We start from the raw sequence: 20,349 nt of genomic DNA, 5'->3' as shown, positions 1-20,349 counted from the left end.
TGTGTGAAAGTAAAAACACTTCAGCTCAGCTTGAGCGATAAGCTTCACTGCTCTTCTGCCTCCATAGCTGTGGTGAAAGCTGAGGAGAGAATTAGCAGATATTTCTACCATCTTGCAATTTCATCCTGTGTCTTTCCTCCCATGAGAAATACGTGGGCTGAATTTCCACCACTCTGAACCTCAAGTCATTTATATCTGTGCAAGTGGTAGCAGGCAGTATTTGGGAACTGTTTAAACCAATCTTGAGGACAGATTCTGCAAATACGGAGACCAAACATTTGCAAGGCAACAGAAAATGAATCCCAAGAGCTTTCTTTTAGTCTGTAACCATAGCCTTGTTCTCCTGCTGATGTCAGTCCCACTAGGCATGAGTCTGTGCCAGAGTAATAGCGCCAGCCTGATTGATGGTGTTAATAACTGTCACTGCTGTGTTCCGAAATGAAAGGTCTGGTTTGAAGAGTTTTTCTTGACATTTGCACTTCATCAGCCTTTGTTCAGCAGTTCTCCATGTGAGGGAACCATCTATATTGTGTTGCTTCACATAAACTTCAGTGACACTGCAAAATGTTTTGCTCCCTTATAAAAATGTGACAGTGTTACTTACGTAGGAAATTTGCTTGCATAGGTCAAATTAAAAGGCAGGTTTCTAGAACAGGGATTAAAGGCGACCCACACATGGCAAGAATGCCACGACCTGAACAGCCTACTTTGAATGATGGAGTAGAGGGGAAAGAGCAGTAAGGAACACTGTTGATGACCTACTTGAAATAGTGAAGTGAGAGACAGAATGCTGCTTGAAAGTGTAGAATATATCTCAAAAATGCAAACGCTGACATTGCTCCGCAGTCAGAAGTGCTGCAGGCGCTCCCCACCAGCATCCGCACAGGCACAATATGCTTCAGTGGCATTGGGGAAGCCTTTTGAGCAGAACAAAAAGCTCCCCGGACATGGTGACCTCACTTGAAAGCAGCAGTGAGGGTCTGCTCATAGGAGCAAGCGCAGCCTGAACGGAACTTTCACTGTCTACATTTGGAGAAAGGAAAGGAAAATGTGAAAGACAAAAAACTATGATCTGATGAACTGGTGAGAAACAGGGGAAGCGAGCTGCTGGGATAAAAACTAAATTGATTCTAGGCTGAAGAACTTTTAAGCCAGGTTGAGAGTAGGATATCACAAAGCAACTGCAGGATTACATGGAGCCAATTAATTAATTACTATTGCAGGTCAGAGGAAGACACACTGTCCCTTTAGGTGTTTCTCTACTTACTTGATAGTATATACTGCATTCTTGTAAAAGCAGAAGGCAAAACCACTTTCTCATTGGCTTTTTTTAACACTAGATGCATAATATTCTAATTGTGTTAGAGAGCTACATGCCATCAAAAAGGAACAACTTTATTTTCACTGTAGCGAAGTATTGCCAAACTGCCCCTGCTCTTGATTTACTTTGTCCTCTTTGTGTATGAGGCTTTTGATACGTTGTTCTAGTTATGTGTAATTAATGCATCATAGATATGCCAAATCACTGGACTGTGTTTTTCGGTGCTTCACAGAACATGTTTTATGTGTATTTGTGAAATTGCTAAACAAAAAAGCACACAAAGCAGAAATTACAATTTATAGGCCCTTTAATTTTTATTTGTGGTCTTGCCTTACAGAAGACTTTCAGAGGGTTTTTTCTTTTCACAAAAGATTTTTTGTTTTCTAATTTTTGCTGCATGAAGGAGCCCATAAAAGCTGTTATTTTTTCCCAGTATAAAGTAATTTTATTCTCTGGTTCTTTTTACTCTGCTGCTTAATTTCATGTTCTTCTCTGGCTTTGCTAGAGTACCAGAGAAGTAATCTAGAGTAGAAGTCATGGCCCCAGCAAAATCAGCAACTGTTTTTCCACTAACTTCAGTGGAACTGAGGCTTCTCACTGGGTCCTTTTCCAAGCTTAATTGAAAGGGTAGTGAGTGGCAAGTGTGTAGCATCCCTAAAAGAATGTATGTGCTTCTGAAAATTAGAGGTAGTGGACAGAGATTTTACCAAGACATTTTCAAACCTTTTTGAAAAATGAGCCCCCCCCAATTATTTAAGTGTTAGTCTTTGGAAACCATAAGCTTATACAAAATAATTCCAGCTGTAATAGCATATGCCGGAACAAGCAGTCACTAGTATCCATACTTCGGAGCAAAACCAAGCTGATAAAAAAGGGATCTTCAGGTAGAAGATAAAATAATCTTTTCTCAGGGGTAGAGGAGAGGTTATGTAGCCTCTCTTTAACAGGAACTGAGAGAAAAGAGGCTCATAGGATTAGGACCTCAGGTGGAAAAGTCTGTGAGAGCTCATGAATGAAACTTCTAGGTGTACAATGTGATTTTTAGAATATCAAACAGAAAGCAGGATGGTTTCACCACAGCTAATTTATATTCTAATCAAATTATTCTATCACTGAATTTAAAATGCTAGTCATAGAAGTGAGATAGCATGTGATGAAGTCACAGTGAAATTTCTTCCTTAAAGCCCAAATGTTCTTTTTGTATTGGTTACCTGCAAAACAGCAATTTATTTCAATTATCTGCCATAAATAATGCATTACTACTGAGTAAAAGAATAGGTACATTTTAATCAACTCTTCCAGCAATTGCATCCTTTTCTTTGATTGTTGAGGCAGAGAGTGTTAGACTTGATGGTGAAGTGAAAAAGACCTGACAGGCCCGCACTCATGACTTTTCTCTTACTTTTTGCTATACAGAGCCAGATTTAAATTGGTTTTTTAATCATTTGTTTCTAATGAGAAATTGCAAGAAGGAAGAAACTTCTGTAAGAATTGGATGGCTGGCAAGAAGGTCGCAGCTCAGCCCTGAGCCTAGGTGCTCTCAGATACACCTGCCCAACAAACAGAAACCTCCACACTCACCAAATGCTGCCTGAATGTGCACAAAGCTCCCATACACATCCACCCAGCTACTCCAACTCATCCGGGCTGCCTTACCACCCCCAGGCTTCCTCCAGCTCACACACCATCCTTGCACACTGCCCAGCTCCTCAAACACCTGACCCTCTTCTAGCTCTCTGGGGAATGGGCTCCCAGCTGAGAAACCTGGCTCATTTTGAGACTCCTGTCAGTCTTTCCCAAGCAACCAACATACCCGATTGCTTCAGTTTTTATTCCTTATGCTCATGTAGCCTTTGATTATCTCTCTCATTTAAATATGGTTTCAGTACAGTGGACTCTAGTTGTTGAGTTATTTGTGGCAGACGCCTTGTATCTGCTGAGCTGAATTATGCTGCTGAAAATGTTTAGTGCAGCTTTGCCATACTGGTGGGAGTCTGCAATAGGTTGAGATATATGGGTTGCTACCTCTGACTTTTTTCATCTGTTGAGGAGACATAATGGACAAAATGTAAGCATGAACAATATATATATACATGATATGTACCTATATATGCATATATAGCTATGTCTATATACATATATATATGTGATTTCTACATATACTGCAGAGCTACCATAAGTAATTGGATAGTGAAAGCTGTTCCCTGATGTCCTGGAGTCTAAGTCCCAAGAAGGTCAGCTGACAAAAGAATGTAGATGTTGATGGGAGCATGGAGAGGCAGCCGAACAATGCCCCTTCTTTTCTTTCAATCCAGTTGTTCATCCACATCCACTAATAAGGCCTGCCTGTGATTTAAGAAATACCTGTTGTGATGGAGGCAACTCCTGCATTAGCCATTTTTTTAAAGATTGTCAGGGCTGGTACTGTGTGTATGTTGCTCTCCTCTCACCAACCAACCCTTCACACATCTGTAGGGTAAAGGATCTGACACAGATATAGCAGGTTTTGTGTGTTATAAAGTGAACTTTACATGGAGCTGTCTTTACTGCCTCTATTCCAAGCCTTTTGCATTGCCCAGTGTGTTTTGGTTTGGACATTTGAAACGTTGCACATCATTAAGGGGAGGGAGACCAAATGGGCTGGCATAAATCTGAAGTTTCAGTACTGAGCAAGTTTGAGGCCAGCAGTCACCAGAGCTGGTGGTGTCCATCCTGCAGAGATGTTGCACACCGCTGGGATAAAAATTGTTGCATTGACTAGGTCGGAGGAAGATTGTCCTACATCTTAGAGGAGAGAGGACTGGTCCTTGGACTCCTGGCTGTCTTCATGACAGCACAGATCAGTGGAAAGCCTACAGAAATAAAGGCATAAAACCCGTGTAAGTGAAGAAAGTGATACAGGCATTTAATTCTACCATCAGGTCATATGAAATTTTACATAGCTGCAAATTGCTGCATTTGAAAGCTGTAAAAGAAAGTGTGGGTACGGTTGCATGACTCAAAGCACTGCACTGCGATAGCCAGCGGAAGGGGGGTCAGAAAAAGCCAGAACAGTGATACGTCTGGCTTGCAAATTGCTCCAGGTGCTAAGGTGAACCTGAAAGTCTGCAAATCCTGTCAAAGCAACACTCTAATAATAACAGCTTACAAAGGGCAGGACTTTGGAACATGTCAGCACGAGGGAATTCCAGAGGGTGTTGTTCCCTTACTGTCTGGGTACTTCTTGGGTCTCAAAGCTGGTTATAAACAAAGACTGAAAAGGTTTTAGTACCAAGATGTGTTGCTTTGGAGGTATTAGAGCTATCTCCAGTATTATTATTATTATTAGGACTAAGGTTGCCCTGAGTTATGCTTATAAGTTGCTGAAGTCAAATGAAAGTAAGCTGTGACATCCACAGAAAGTAACGTGGCAGGAGCTGCAGCCTGGGCAGTGACAGCTAGGAATGCCTGATTTCTCCTCTGCATGATACCTTGTTTGCTTCAGCGTCTTTTCTACCCTTGTTTGTGCCAAGGGAAAAAAAAATGAAAAGACACTGTGTCAGTGGAGGAAAAAAAAATGCAAATGTCAAGACAGAAATTGGTTGTACCCATTTGTAGCGTGCCATACAGAGGTTACATTTATAGCTGTGCATTATGAAGTTTAGGCCACAGAGAGATGCAAACAGAATGATAGAGAGCACCATTTTATGCAGTATGTTACTCCAACAATAACACTCACATTTACAAACAAATTAGCTAAAAATGTCTGAAGGACATTCAGCTTTTACAAACTGGGCCTCATCTCCTGCTGATAGGTTCCTTTGGGATGGGTATGGCATGCAAAATGATACACTGCCTTGGAGAATAAATTTATGAAGTTTAGCAATGTAGGTCACATTGCAGAAAAATCATAAATGTCTGAACATCACTCAATAGCCATTCAATCAACTGCTCAAAGCAAAAAGGGAAACTGAACAGCGTGTTGCTGTCTCTGGTGAGAACTGGGGAAAGTCATGGTATGATGTAAAACCCTTTAGGTCCTCCATCCATATGGATTTCTTTTTTCATCTATTTTTCTTGCCAGTTCAGAGTAACATTTTTGTGTCCATATCAATAGTCACAACAAAACCAACGTGGTTTTTGCTGTTACTACAATGCACTGTAAGTGTGTTGGGTGGCTGGTGAAAGGCATGCCAAAATTCTGGGTAATCAGGAGAGGCCAGATGGTTGAAACTTGGTGTAAGTAGCCTATTCGTAAGGAACTAACTTCATTGTGAAATTATTTTTGTATGCTGTCATCCAGCCAGAAGGATTTATAACTTAACACTATTTGCTTCAGTCTTTCTGGATTTGGTTTGAAGGAATAAAGAAGACATTTTAAAAGGACACTTCTAGATCTAGAACTGTCTAGAGATTCCTGCTGCTTTCTAGATCTAGAAATTACAAAGAGCCTGAGATCCAGAAATTTAGAACTTTGGTAGAGATGTCAAGAGCTTTTCTGAAGACATCTTGAGCCGTTGTAGATCTGGGGCCTTTCTAGATCTAGAGCTTTCTGGAGGGTGGGGGGACAACACAGACGGGCACACACGACATGGAAGGATTTAGTTGAATGGTGTTTCTTGAATTTTGCTTAAAAAAACATTAGTCCTGAACTTCATCCTTGTAATCTTTTCTGGCACAGTCTGATAATGCATATCCAAATATGCACCGCAGCAGTAACCAATGCCCTTAGCTGACAGAAATTTAAAGCAGCATGCCTGCTTACAGTCTCAAGCTAGAATCAGACACTCTCCAGTGCATTTTCTGGCAAGTATGTAATCCATGTAAATACTCACATAGGATTGTTGCATGGAATGCAGTTGTCTTGCTTGTTCTACAAAACACAAGGTGCCTAACGTTTTTTACTAGCTATTTGAAGTCTTAACAGCAGTATGTGTTTCCTGTCAATGTAGCATAACAGTTAGATTACATTAATTTTAGTCAGTTGAAATATCTATTGTGTAAATATCTGTGAAAAATTAGTTGCAGAAAATCATGTCGTGATAACAATCTTGGTGCTAATTCCTGTAAAAAGACTCAAATTACTTCAGTTGCTTTTTCTGCCTAGAATTTTTTATGTCAATGTGAAAAAAAAATGTATAATTTAAAGGTAAAAATCAAAATTTTCTATAATTGTTTTGCTTTCTCTGCTACAGTGTAGTAAAGGATTAGTTCACTCTTACAACTGATTAAAAAAAAGCTATTATTACTGAATTTTTCAGTTTTGAAAATTTAATTTCTATGTATCCTCTCTTCCTCTCGGTTTTCAGGCCAGATGCTTTTATGTAGTTATTGGAAGCAAAAGACACTGTAATGTACTAGCTCCAGCTTCTCACTGTTCTCAAACAGCTTTTAATTGCTGTCTCGATTAAAGCTCTCTTCCTCCCACCTTTTCTGCATTGGCAGCACACTGGCTTTGTGTATCCAGAACTTCTGAGCTCAAAATGGAAAGATGAGGCCAAAACTAGTGAGACATTTAGTAAGATTTATGCAACCTTACTTTTGTGCTGTCTCGTCTGATAAGCACAGGACCTGGAAATACAAGTTAGAAAGTGAGACAAAATGGAAGCAGTCCTGTTGTTAGCTAGATTTCCACCTGGTCCTGCTCCCTCCTTTTGGCCATGCAAATTAACTGCAATAGTATGTTTGGAGGACATCTATTCCCACTCCAGCACTGGTGACACGTCTGGGTTAGGTTCAAATTCATAGTCTATTTTGAGATATTTTAATTGAATTGTCTAAGACTCCTCCTCTCAGAGGTACCACTCTGCTCAAAATACTTTGTAAATTCCTTCTGGACATTTAACAAAGTATTTCTTTCATAGCCTGTTTAAACCATGGGTACTATGTTTAAACAGACTTAAATGGCTTAGGATTCTAAGTCCCATTGATTTTCATAGTCAGTGGGCTTATGTGATTCTGGATAATATTCCCTCTATTATTAAATAAAGATGGTGTGAAACCTGTCCCCATAGAAATCAACTTTTCCTATCGATTTAGTAGACCCAAGATACAGTCTTTGAAGTTGTGAAGCAGAAAAAAATCATAAAAAAGAAATTATGAAACTAGAGGAGAGCTGGAAGGTGAGAGCACAGTGAATGTTTGTGGCAAGTGAAGCAAAGACAAGCAGTGAAAACTGCTGGAATGGTGCCTTGCCTTCGTGTCCCTGCTCTGGGTCCCTTATCCACTGGAAATAATTGATGGCAAAGGCAGGTTGACAGGGAGAGGACCCGAGCCATGATCCTGGAGAAATGGTGGCCTCAAACCTCTGAGCTGCATCTGTAAATGTGCCACAGCTGCTTTCTGAGCCCATGGTAGAAAACAGTGGTCGTTAGGCTGCAAAACTCATTTATTTGGGTTTTTCACTGGGGAACGATGAATGCAGAGAGAGCAGCATTTGTGAAGTTTAGAGTAGGGAGAGTAGGGACTGCTACAGCTGAACAGTTTAATTCTGAATTTTATAATATGCAGCATCAGGAGCATGAGAAACAAAGGCTTCTCCATCATGGGAGGAGGCTGTAATCCCACTGTGGGGAAGGGTTCCTTGGTGTCAGACCGCAGCAGCTGAATTGTGTCTCTCTGTGCCATTAAGAAAGAAGCTAAGCTGCTCAGAGGAGCTGACAGTGTCAGTGTCAACAAAAGAAAGAGCCCAGAAGTGAGAGCAAACTGACAGAAGATGATGAAAAAATATCCGTAGTTGTCAACTGTGAGAAAATAGAGAGAAATATATATAGTGAGACATCCCGTAAAAAGTTCAAGGAAGCAGAACCAGTCTCCTTCAGCCTCGTAAACTATATGCTCTCTCCTAATGGACCACCTGTGTGAGTCCTTTCTTGGAGCCATTTCTTTCCCAGAAGGAAGGAGAAAGAAGGGTTTGAATAGGAAGAGAGAAAAATGCTTTTTAGAAGGACGTTGTGGTGAGTAAAAGGGTTTGTCCTGGAAAAAACACATGAAGTGAGTATAAATAAGAGGAGATGAAAAAAAACAAAGTTAGCAGCTAAAAAAAATATGGAAGAGGCTATGGTCAGGTCTGCAAATGCATATCATAGAGCTGAATAAAGGCAAAGGTAGCATAAACAGAAGTGCTCGAAGCTGAGCAGTATAGATAGGAAGTAATCCATCAGTCAGGACTATCAGAAAAATTTTGGCATGAATTTCATGCTACTACATGAAATTGAATCAAAACATACAAGTAATGCATGGCAAGAAATCAAAGCCATGGTGAAGTCTTTTTAGGGATTTATGCAGCTTCTTTTAATCCATGAGAAATGAAACTTATTCCATGGAAATTTACCCCCGCAACCAAACAGTTAAGCTCTTGGAACTGGTATCTGCAGACAAGGATAAATTTTTCCCTCTTTACTTTTCTTCCTTTGATATGAACAGTAGAATTTGTTTGATTCGATTTGTTTAAAATAGTACCAAAAATGCCACAGCCGTAAAATGTCGTACAAAATATGCAGAAAGTTTTAGCCATATGGTCAGAACCAAAAGTGAAACAGTATTCTTCACAAACACTTAAATGTGTGTACATGGGCGGGCATGTATGTTTAAGAAGTATATGAGTGCAGGCTCTCCTATCAGTGCTACTTTACAAAAAACTCACACTATTTATTTAGTTGTAAAGATTTGCTGTGGGAAGAATATTTAAATATTACAAAACCAGATAGGTAGGTAAGTAGGTAGGTAGGTAGGTAGGTAGGTAGTTATACAAGCACATGTATATTTGCAAGAACGAAACAAAGACCAAAAGTACCATTCAGGTCTGAGAGCTATTTAACTACCTAAATGTAGATCTCCCAGTGAAAATTCATTTAAACTGAAGCCACCTTAGTGCACTTTATGTTTTCCGGAACACTTGACATGAAAAAAATGTATTAGAAAGCTAGACCAGTAGGTGTTAATTTTGCACTTCTCAAACCAGAGATTGATTATTGGATATAGCTGGAGCCTTTATGTTGACAGTTAAATGTTGAATTCCCAGAAAAGTTGACATGTTAATGCTTATGTGCAAAAGGTCTCATTGCTCAAGGGTTCACTTGTTTCGGCACCGATTTCCATTGCATAGTCAGTCTCCCGTGAACCAAACCAGAACTGTCACCTGAAAATTTCAGTCTGTGAGGAGTGCGGAGTACTGAATGCTACTGAACAAACCTTGTCTGTTTGTTTATAATGGGATAATCGTCAATGCCATTTCTATACACTGCTCAGAAAAAGAGCCCATTAAATATAAGAAAAAACACTTGAAGTTGGCCCAATTTTGAGTTATAAGAAAAATGTACGTATATTGGGAGAGAACTTTTTACAGGGTCTTTTAAAGTGCTGCTTCAAATTAAGAAGTATATTAACTGATTTAATATTCTAATCCTAGCTGAGGTTTTGCCAGGAAAAGCTTTTTAATAGGCACAGTTATATCAGATGAGGATTGAAGTGCTTCTTTGTAATATGTTTATTGGCTTTGAATGAAGCACAACTGATGGTTTGGTCACAGAAACCTGCCAGAGGGCAGCTTGCTTTAAAAGAAAAGAAACAGCCAGTGACTTTTCAAGATAACAGTGAACCTGAGGGTGCAGTTACACTTCAGCTTAAGCTGATTTAGGTGATTAGTTTTTAGCCAACAAACTGTCCTGAACCTGCTCTCTATAGGAGCACATAAACACTGGCCTTGCTGCTGGGGGCTACACTGGGAGAAGGGATGGGGTGGGACTGCAAACCCCAGCTTACATCAGTTTAAGATGCCGTGAAACCTCATCCTGACAAGAACAGTGCAGGCTTTTTCTAGATCTGTGAAATTATTCTTCAGATTCGGAATGCTCAGGGGTTTGTATTTGTGTGTATGTTTGATTTTAACTGGCCTATTCACCATTTTTTTTCCCCTCCAGTTCCACTAGCATGAGCTTGCAGTGAGCAGCAGCTGGGTTTTGTGCTGCAGTCTCCAGACAGGTACATGCTAGCTGTAATACTTCAACTGGGATTAAACCATTAATACATCCATGACTGCTTTAAAGCCCAGAAGGAGAAGCTGTAGCCAATACCTTCTGTTAGCTTTGCAGAGCAGACACCTAGGCAACAGTTCTGGTATAATAATGAAAATTGTTTAGAAGTTCCCAACTAAAATTTTATTTATTTTTACCGTAATGCAGCTAGATTTTCGGATGTGACCACTATGAAAACAAATGTTCTTGCAGTTAACAGCTGTGAAGACTAAGCTTTAGATACATTTCTGCAAGTGAAATGGACAGCTGAATAAAAGTTTATTCTATCTCAGTAAACCAAATCAACCTCAGATCAACCAGAGAAAAAGTTATTTTGGCCCAATCCAGTCCCTGTTTATCTGCAAGGCACCACACATACTTTCACAGTGGGAAGAATTCAAATTATTCACTGGGCAGAGGCAGTGTGACTGGTCCACAAAGGAAAACCATCAAATAAGACATGGCAGGTGCCACACAGAGTCAGTATGGCAAAAATAGATAGTTTCAGCCCAAAGTTCTTATCACTAATAATCTAGTTATGATTAATCTAAGATTATTTTTACAGCAGAGCACTCTGCGAAGGAGGCTGTTAAAGCTGAAGGTGTCTGTTTCCCATTAAAAATAATCAATTTACTTTGATAGAGCAATCAACTGTTCTGCGTGAAAAGTACAGTGCAAGTATTTTTTTTTCAAGTTTCCTCAAGATAGCCTTGTAGAGATTTTTGTTTTATCTGGTGTCCCTCTCAGTCGAAGCGTGAGCTAACAGCAGTGTGTAAACCAGCCCTAGCCCAGTGGGTGGAATCCAGGCAGTCACACACACAGAAATCGGAACCTTTATGGGAGAAATCTGTTTCCAACTGTTTCACTACATTTATCACCATTTGGAAGGACTGTACCACCTGGTTCAGAAGAGATCTTGAACCCAATAGCATTAGTCTTAATGCCAGTTACTATGCTGTCTAGTAAAATGGACTGGGCACAAAAAGGAGTTCGATTTTCCATGAGCCTTCATAATTGTGTGGTGCACCATGTAACCACGCAGGAGGAGACACGGTAGCCACAATGCCCTCACTTTATTAAAACATCATTTATCAAACCAGCAATGTACTTCTGGAAATGAGATTATTCAGGAAATACTGATGCCTGAGAAAGGGAGAGACTTGGCCTCCAGCCTGGTTCCTGAGCTGACCCCAGGCAAGCAGGTGGCTTGTGATGGCCACACACTCCACCATATGTTATTCCTCAGTGCTGAGCATTGTATTAGCATCTGCAGTCTCTACATTCATAGATCTTTTAATTAGCACAGTGGAAAAATGAGCAAAACCGGCAACAAAATCAGTAAATTAAATAATAGAAGCTTCCGTGACATAAAACCATATAAAACTGTTACATTTTAGCCTGGTATTTATTCTTTCCTGATGACTGAAATATTTAATCCAGAAAAATTCCACTCAGATAAAAGCAGCCATCTCTTCACAAAGGATAACAAGCAAAGCATCCTGAGACAGACAAAAATAGGCTGTCTTGCAAACTCAGTGGCTTAGTTGTTCTCTGACCTTTCCATAGGCAAGCTGCAGTCCAAATTCTCCACTGGCCATTAGGTGGGGAGAGGGACCAGTCTACTCTGTACTCCATTGTTGTTTCCCAGTTCAGCGATCCTGCAGTGCCTACTGAGCTTTCTCAACAGGAGGAGTTTGAAGCTCTGGGCAGTACAGGCTACAATCAGCACCCTACATACTCCTTATCTTTCAGGCTGACAGGCAGCCCCACCTTTAACTGGGAGCATGTTTAATTCCTCCGCATCCTGATGTGACAAGTATCAGATGGGCGAGGTCATTCTAGTATTTCCACCAGCATGGTTTGGAAACTTTGCTTGGTTGACACTCTCACCTACACGGAATAAGGCAAAAAGCTAACCTTAATCCATGACTGAAATACTGAATTTCACAAAGCAAAATCATTGTACGTAATTACATCTTGGATACTGTTTCATGTGAAGTGTGATATATTGGTGTATTATTGTTACAAAGAATTAACAAGCTTATATTTCTTATGGCATGTGTCTTATTAACATTTCTTGCTTAGTAAATAAATTGTGGAAATGTGTCGTACTCTTCTAGTATGTCATTTTCCTTTTGTACTAACAGTCAATTAAAATGTTAGGACATTGACAGCCTCTAACTGTTTTCCACTCTGCCAGTGTTGACTGCAACCTTGAAACAATAACATTCAGACCAGGAAAATTTTCTGGCTGATGTTGCATGACATGAAGTGTGTATTTTTATTTGCATGACTGCATAAGCATATTAAAGTTCCCACCTTAATGGACTTGTTCAAATACCTCTCACAGGGTGCTAAATTACTTCTCAAATCAAGGTTTGTTCCACACTGGAGCTGGACCTCAGAAAGAGTATGCTTGTTGAAACTTCTTGTGCCAAACCCAATTAAAGGTACATACTAGAGAAGCAGTGCTGGGTGAATCCACTGAGTGCCTTGATAACATGTTGATAAGAGATGGTTGAATGAAACAACCTTACTACCTTAATCATTCCTTTTTCTTTTTTTTTTCCCTGTTCTCCCCTTTTTTTTTTTTTTTTCCAGGTGCGGTTAGAGTGGCCAACAGATCTCACAGTGAACCCCCTAGACAATTCACTGTATGTCCTGGACAACAACATTGTCCTGCAGATCTCTGAGAACAGGCGTGTACGAATTATTGCAGGGCGCCCCATTCACTGCCAGGTGCCAGGCATCGACCACTTCATCATCAGCAAGGTGGCCATCCATTCAACCCTGGAGTCAGCCAGGGCAATCGCTGTGTCTCACAGTGGCATACTCTACATTGCAGAGACAGATGAAAGAAAGATCAACCGCATACAACAGGTCACCACCAACGGTGAGATCTCTATAATCGCTGGAGCCCCATCAGATTGTGACTGCAAGATTGATCCTAATTGTGACTGTTTTTCAGGTAAGGAGATGCTAGTTATTTCCCATCTCTTATCTGATGAGATTCCCCAGCACAGCTGCAAATTAGCAAAGTTGACAAGGGGAAGGAGAGATGAGCAATGATTCCATTTCCTTGGAAAGCCAAAAACTTTATGAGCAGCAATTTGTGGATTTAATTCACTGGATTCAGAGATGTGAGTCTTCCAGCTGACCCTAGAGGAGCCTCAGCGTGGCCTTAGCTTTTCCTCTTTTGATACTGACCATTCAAAATTATTTCCAAATCTGCCTTTCTATGTCAGCTATTTTTGCCCATGTTGAAGATTGGTGCTAGCCCCAATGCAAACTGCACCTAAATGCTACTGGATTGTAGAATCATAGATTGATAGAATGGTTTGGGTTGGAAGAGACCTTAAAGATCATCTAGTTCCACCCCCCTTCCACTAGCCCAGGTTGCTCCAAGCCCCGTCCAACCTGGCCTTGAACCCTGCCAGGGAGGGGGCAGCCACAGCTTCTCTGGGCAACCTGTGCCAGGGCCTCACCACCCTCACAGGGAAGAATTTCTTCCATATATCTAATCTAAATCTGCCCTTTTTCAGTTTAAAACCATTACCCTTCATCCTGTCCCTGCACCCCCTGATGCAGAGTCCCTCCCCACCTTTCCTGTAGCCCCTTTAAGCACTGGGAGGCCACTCTAAGGTCTCCCCGGAGCTTCTCTTCTCCAGCTGAACACCCCCAACTCTCTCAGCCTGTCCTCACAGGGGAGGTGCTCCAGCCCCTGATCATCTTTGTGGCCTCCTCTGGACCCATTTGAGCAGGTCCCTGTCCTTCTGATGTTGGTGCCCCCAGAGCTGGACACAGCACTGCAGGGGGGGTCTCACGAGAGCAGAGCAGAGGGGGAGAATCCCCTCCCTCGCCCTGCTGCCCACACTGCTCTGGATGCAGCCCAGGACACAGTTGGCTTTCTGGGCTGTGAGCGCACGTTGCTGGCTCACAGTCAGTTTTCCATCCACCAACACCCCCAAGTCCTTCTCCTTGGGGCTGCTCTCAATCCACTCCTCACCCAGCCTGGATTTGTGCTTGGGATTGCCCCGGCCCATGGGCAGGACCTTGCCTTGGCCTTGTTGAACTTCATGAGGTTTGCACAGTCCCACCTCTCCAGCCTGTCCCTTCTCTCCAGCATGTCGACCGCACCACACAGCTTGGTGTCATTGGTGAACTTGCTGAGGGTTCACTCAATCCCATCAGGCAGCTCTTCTCACCAAGAAGATTACCAAAGTGTTTCACATCAAGTGAAAAACACTAGCTTATGCCTTCTCATTGCTTGTGTCATGCTGCGCAACCAGCAGAATGATGTAAACACCTAATGTTTCGAATTTCTTTTTGTGTTTTAAACTGGAACAGCCAGTGCCAGGCCCTCACTGCACCACTGGACATTCTCAGACAACACAGCTTCTCTCCCCTGAATGCACTAAGACAAATTGTGGTGCTTTTTTTCATAAAAACATATTTCATAATGGGACAAAGGACAGCATTCCCTTATACAGAGGTGTGCAGTATATTGTCATCTTGTCATCTCTAAGAACCACTGTGTTCAGCTTCATAATGTCATCATAATTCTTAAGCCTCTCATTTCAAGTAAAAGGTTAATTACTGACAAGAAAACATTAAGTATGTCAAGAACGGAGAGGAAAAAAAAAAATGTAAATAGTCTTCCAGAGAAGGTGTGTTGCTGACCCAGCAATGTAATGATAATCAAAGCCTCATGTGCATTGCCAAGTGCTGCCAGCTTCAGTTACGGCTATGGTAGACCAGTGCTGAAAAGAATCCTGTTCAGGGTTCCTGTCGAGGGAAACTACCCTCGGTGCTGAAAAATGAAAAACTCTGTCAAATCTAATGATTGTGCCAGGGCAGGGTTGGTGAAAGACAGGGTCAGCTTGCCAGAAAGATCAGCTGATTTGTCCATCTCTAAGGAAGCACAGGGTATGCTCAAACTCTCCAGCAAATTTCATTTCTCAGTCAGGAGAAGGGTAGCAATACAAACAGTAATGTGCTTTTCTCTAAGAGTGAGGTTTAATATGCTTTCTTGGTAGTTACAGAAAACGCTGCTCGTGTAAAGTCATTTTGATATGCATATGCAGCCCATGATAATGCACGTATCCTCCTCAAACCTTAAAATACACAAAGCAAGTAAATTATCAAGTAATATTGGGAGGGGTGGTTTCTTGAGGTGCTTTTTGGCTATTGTTCTTGTTTTGTTTTCCTGTAATATTGAGTTTTTAGTAAGTATAAACTATTTTTTCCTTAGTGTCATTTTAGCTGAATTACCATGTTTTATTGTCTCTTTGTTTTATTTATAACACAATTCTATTTTAACTGCATGCCAACAGACAAAAAGTAGGGAATGAAACTTCAGGTGTCTGTTTTTTTTCTTTTACAATTTTGCCATTAAAGCTTTCCTGAGCAGCAGGGCAAAACTATTGTAAATTAGATAATTTATATTCTTGTTTGTCTTCATTGAGACTAATTTAGAATTGCACCAACCTTAGATAATAGGGATTTAATTAGTTGGAAGAAGATCCTGTTTTATTGACCTGTAAAGGATACTGAGGAGAAGCAGCATGTCAGGGGTAGGGGATCAACTTAAATATGGACATTACAGATTAGTAAAATTACCGCTTCTTCTCCAGGTGATGGTGGATATGCCAAAGATGCAAAGCTGAAAGCACCTTCTTCTCTAGCAGTCTCTCCTGATGACACGCTGTATGTAGCAGACCTTGGCAATGTTCGTATCCGTGCAGTCAGCCGAAACAAGGCTCACCTCAGTGACACCAATATGTATGAGATTGCGTCGCCAGCGGACCAAGAACTGTATCAGTTCACCATCAATGGCACCCACCTGCACACGCTCAACCTCATAACGAGGGACTACATTTACAATTTCACCTACAGCGGGGAAGGGGATATCGGCACCATTACCAGCAGCAATGGGAATTCGGTTCACATCCGCAGAGACACGAGTGGGCTGCCCCTGTGGGTCGTGGTGCCGGGGGGCCAGGTGTACTGGCTGACAATAAGCAGCAATGGCGTTCTGAAAAGAGTTTATGCCCAAGGCTACAACCTGGCTCTGATGACATATCCTGGAAACACAGGGCTTTTAGCAACCAAAAGCGATGAAAATGGATGGACAACTGTGTATGAGTAAGTCCATGACATTAAATGACCCCTATAAGGAAACCTATTTTAAATGAACATTGAAAAATTTTTAGTCACTTCTAGTAATTTAAAAGACACCCTGCTACTAACACTGCATGAGAAAGGACAAGTAGTGCTGTTGCACAAGCTTTTACAATGAAACACTACCATTTCCTACATGCCAAAGCCTGTGATATGTAAAAGCTCTGTATGTAGTGCCCTTTAAGTGCAGCAGAAACTGCCCGCAATTATACTTCACTTTCACTTTATTATTGTGAATCTGTTTCTCTAAATGAAAATATGATTGTGGAATTTTTTGTAACTAAAGAAGTAGAGGCAAGTTGTGATATGAATCAGGAATGTGCAAAATTCCTGAGGAAGACACGAAGGGGAAAATTAGCATTTTCATCAGAGAAGGGAGTGTTGCAAAGGAAATTGAGAATCTCAGTAGAAGGAATATTCAAAGACAAGAGTGAACTTGTCTCTGTCAGCAGGGAAAGAGGATATATAATAACAAAAGGATATGTAATAGCAAAAGGCTATGGGGGAGTAGAAATAACCTCGAAAGCAATACCTTCAGGACACCTTTGATGGGACTTCTAAAGAGCAAGACAAGACAGTTAACGATACAATCAGAACATCCCAATCTGGTCCCAGAGAGAGAACAACTCAAGAGAAAGTTAATTTTTAATTTATAGAGAGGTGTGATGTATCAGGATTTCTTATTATTTATAATTAATTGTCATAATCCCTGTTTAAGGATGTGACAGGTGATGGATGGAAATCATATGTTAACATTGCAGTACTAGTTTAGAGTCTTCAGGGAGGATAATAATACCTGCTTTCAGTGGAGCATAGGAATTCATGGTCAAAACATAAAATGAAAAGCCATCCAGGTGAGATACGAACAAAAAACGCATTGAGCAGAATTAAGTTCCTGCATAAGTCACCTGGAGAGGTAGCTGAGTCGCAGGCATTACAGGTTTATAGAATTATATTTTCTTAACATGGAAGTGGGATAAAAGCAGAAAAAAATGCTGCCTAGTGCATGGGCTATTTTATTCAATGGGATATCTTTCCATCCTGTCCTGCATTATTCTGCCAAAGACTAAAGTGATAGGGTAGATATAAGTATAAACCATTAGAGAGGGCCATTCTTGACAATATGCAGGAATACAAAATGGTACAGGGTCTTTCTGGTTCAGTTCTCATTATCAAGCATCTGTTGATACAGATTTAAATTATCTTGCAACAAGACAAACTTCACTGTTGTCCTGGTGCTGTTTAAACACTAATCTGAGTGTTACATTTATAAGCAGACCTGACTTAAAATATATGCTTCTTTGTAATAATTTCAACACTGAGATGGATCCATTTACATCCCTACTTGAGGATGGCATCAATCCAGACCATGGACCAATGACACTTCCAAAAAGCTTTCACAGTGGCTCCAAGTCATACCTATTACTTCTTAAAATACTGAACACTATCCATTGTTTCAGGGCCTTGATTGTTAGAACAGATTATTTTGAGTCATGTGCTTCTAAATCTCTGTATTCTTACTCTGTCCCACTGACACTAAGTGTAAACCACTTCACACAATTATTGCTTGTTCCTGTTGTCTTCTGGAGAGTTGTTTTTTAAGGTATGACTCAAGCATAGTAAGATCTTTTAAAGGACTCACCTGCTTGCGGGTGCCTCCCATTGTATGTAATATAGATTTCTTCATAATGAAATACCTCTGCCTTGGAAGGATTGATATGATGTGTATGATTTACACAAAGGAATTTTGTTAAATTAAACAGTTTTTCATACTCTCACAGCTTTAACTTCAGGCTAGATAACACTGTCCTTACTGATGCTTCAAGTTGTCCAGATTTTGCATGACCACGTACTTCTGCCTGTATAGATCAGGCAGTAGAAACTAACAGAATTACAATTGTTAGCATTACAAAAACAACAGCAAAATTAAATGGTGAAATTGTATCATTAATATTTATGTTCAGTCCAATATTCTAAGTCATCTTCATAATATATTGCAGATTCCTGAATGACTGATACACAGAATGTCACCCAATCTGCTGCAGTCAGGGGGGTAGTTGAGTATAATCAGCACTGTGCTGAGTAGATGTGCCTTCAGGAGATGCTGTTCACATTCTGCCATAATAGGTCGTGGGGCGGGATGGTCCTTTGTTATCCTTTAACCAGACATTATTTTCCAGACAGGTCACATTCTAAACTGACATCTGATTTCAGTTTGAAAATTAGATTTTTTTTGAAGGGGTTATGAACATAGTATTGGAGCTAAGAGAATTACCATATAAGCAACTTTCAAATTGCTTGGAATCATTGTCTCTGTTTAAGCCAGATTTGCATTCACATCCAAAAGTTCAACCCATGGCACTGTCAGGCTGAAATAGGGATGAGTTTGTTTAACAACACATATCACACATACATGGGAATATGAGCAAAGATAATGAACTGTTCAGAACATCTACCTATGTGTCAGATTCACTCGCAGAGGGAAATTATTAAGAGGTCTACAAAAGTACTTGTCATCCATCTACTCTAATCTGATGGAATGGAAGTACTGAAAGAGCTCTTGCATAAAATTATATCTAATGTACAATTTTCAGTCATCTCAATTTTTTTAATATTGTATCATTAAAGCTGTAAAAAGGGAGGGGGAGCACTGGGCCTCTATTAAATCAAGGACAAGAAAACACCTGCAAGAAACGACTCTCTCTGAAAAAATTAATTAGACCGCTTTCCATTTGAAACGATATAACTCTTAACTGTGCTACACATAGAAATGCAAATGGATTGTGAAGCTATATCCCCAAGTGTGCATTTCAAATATTGGTGAGCACTTCCTCATGTGAGTACTGAAATCAATGCAATTATTTGCATGATTAAATGGTCACTGACATGATTAACAGTGGCATAACAGGGTCCCAAATTAACATTAAGAAATATGTCATGATTCTGCCCCTATTAGTATGGGTAGGACATTGCTCTGCAGGAACTGAGTCCCAGTGTGCTACTATTCATCATGTGAAAGGTGGCAGAACCTGTCCTCAAAGGGTTGGGTTTCTTGAAGCAATCTGGAATTAAAAAAAACCCTTTAGATGGTTATGCTGTGGAATTGTTACTGAGGCACTAATCTCCGTGTTCTCCTTGAAGTCAGTGGGACCATCTACATGAGTAAGAGTCCATTGGCATATCTCCGGTCTTGTTATAATCCAGTAACAGTTTATCCCATTTTCAGCTACACGGGGAGTTTTGTATCTCATCAGAAGCACTGTCAGCAGCAAAACTGGATCCTTAGTGAAGATGGATCCCGAGTCTTGTGCACAAGTACATTCCAATAAACTGCATGCATTTATGCCATAAAAATGCATAATCTGGGGATTTTTCTGTAATGCAGTAGCAAATCCAAATAACCTGGCAAGCTGTCATATCTGTTTGATCAAGCAGTAAATGAAATGTAACTGTCCAGTGTTCATGGAGTTTTCTAATGATGGAAAGTAGTGACCTGAGTCAATTTTAATCACTGGGTGTGGTGCCCAATCAATTTGCATAGAACTGGCATAAGGGTAGAATGTAAATAAGTTGCATGATGTATGTAAGGGCAGTAGGAGGTGAAAGAGAAAGATAACTCATTATATTTAACATTTGATTAATTTATCAAAAAAACACAAGATGGTCACTAGTTCATTCTCCCGTGTTTCATTTGAAAAGAACAGTTGCTCTATTTTTCTTTTTAGTTTTGGGGGAAGAGAAAAAAAATCCTGATTTTTTTTTTTTGCCAACAGCTCTTGTGACATATAGATTTTGTCTGACTAATTAGGGGGAAATAAAGACCCTAAGAAAATGATGCCAACACATTAAAGCGAA

At 40.4% G+C, this 20,349-nt stretch overlaps 1 protein-coding gene across 4 annotated transcripts in view; it reads left to right on the top strand.

Moving 5' to 3' along the window:
- TENM1 (teneurin transmembrane protein 1) overlaps nucleotides 1-20,349 on the top strand; it is a 357,561-nt gene that overhangs the window by 314,933 nt on the left and 22,279 nt on the right. For all 4 annotated transcript variants that reach the window (XM_026848413.1, XM_026848414.1, XM_026848412.1 and 1 more), the window contains 2 exons: nucleotides 12,916-13,282; nucleotides 15,948-16,458. In XM_026848413.1, coding sequence (XP_026704214.1) covers nucleotides 12,916-13,282; nucleotides 15,948-16,458 — 878 coding nt within the window. The remainder of the gene's footprint in view (nucleotides 1-12,915; nucleotides 13,283-15,947; nucleotides 16,459-20,349) is intronic.

The sequence above is a fragment of the Athene cunicularia genome (assembly GCF_003259725.1).
Source record: "Athene cunicularia isolate RWA chromosome 4 unlocalized genomic scaffold, athCun1 chr4_part3, whole genome shotgun sequence".
Taxonomy (NCBI): Eukaryota; Metazoa; Chordata; class Aves; order Strigiformes; family Strigidae; genus Athene; species Athene cunicularia.
This window is presented reverse-complemented; position numbering and strand designations above follow the sequence as displayed.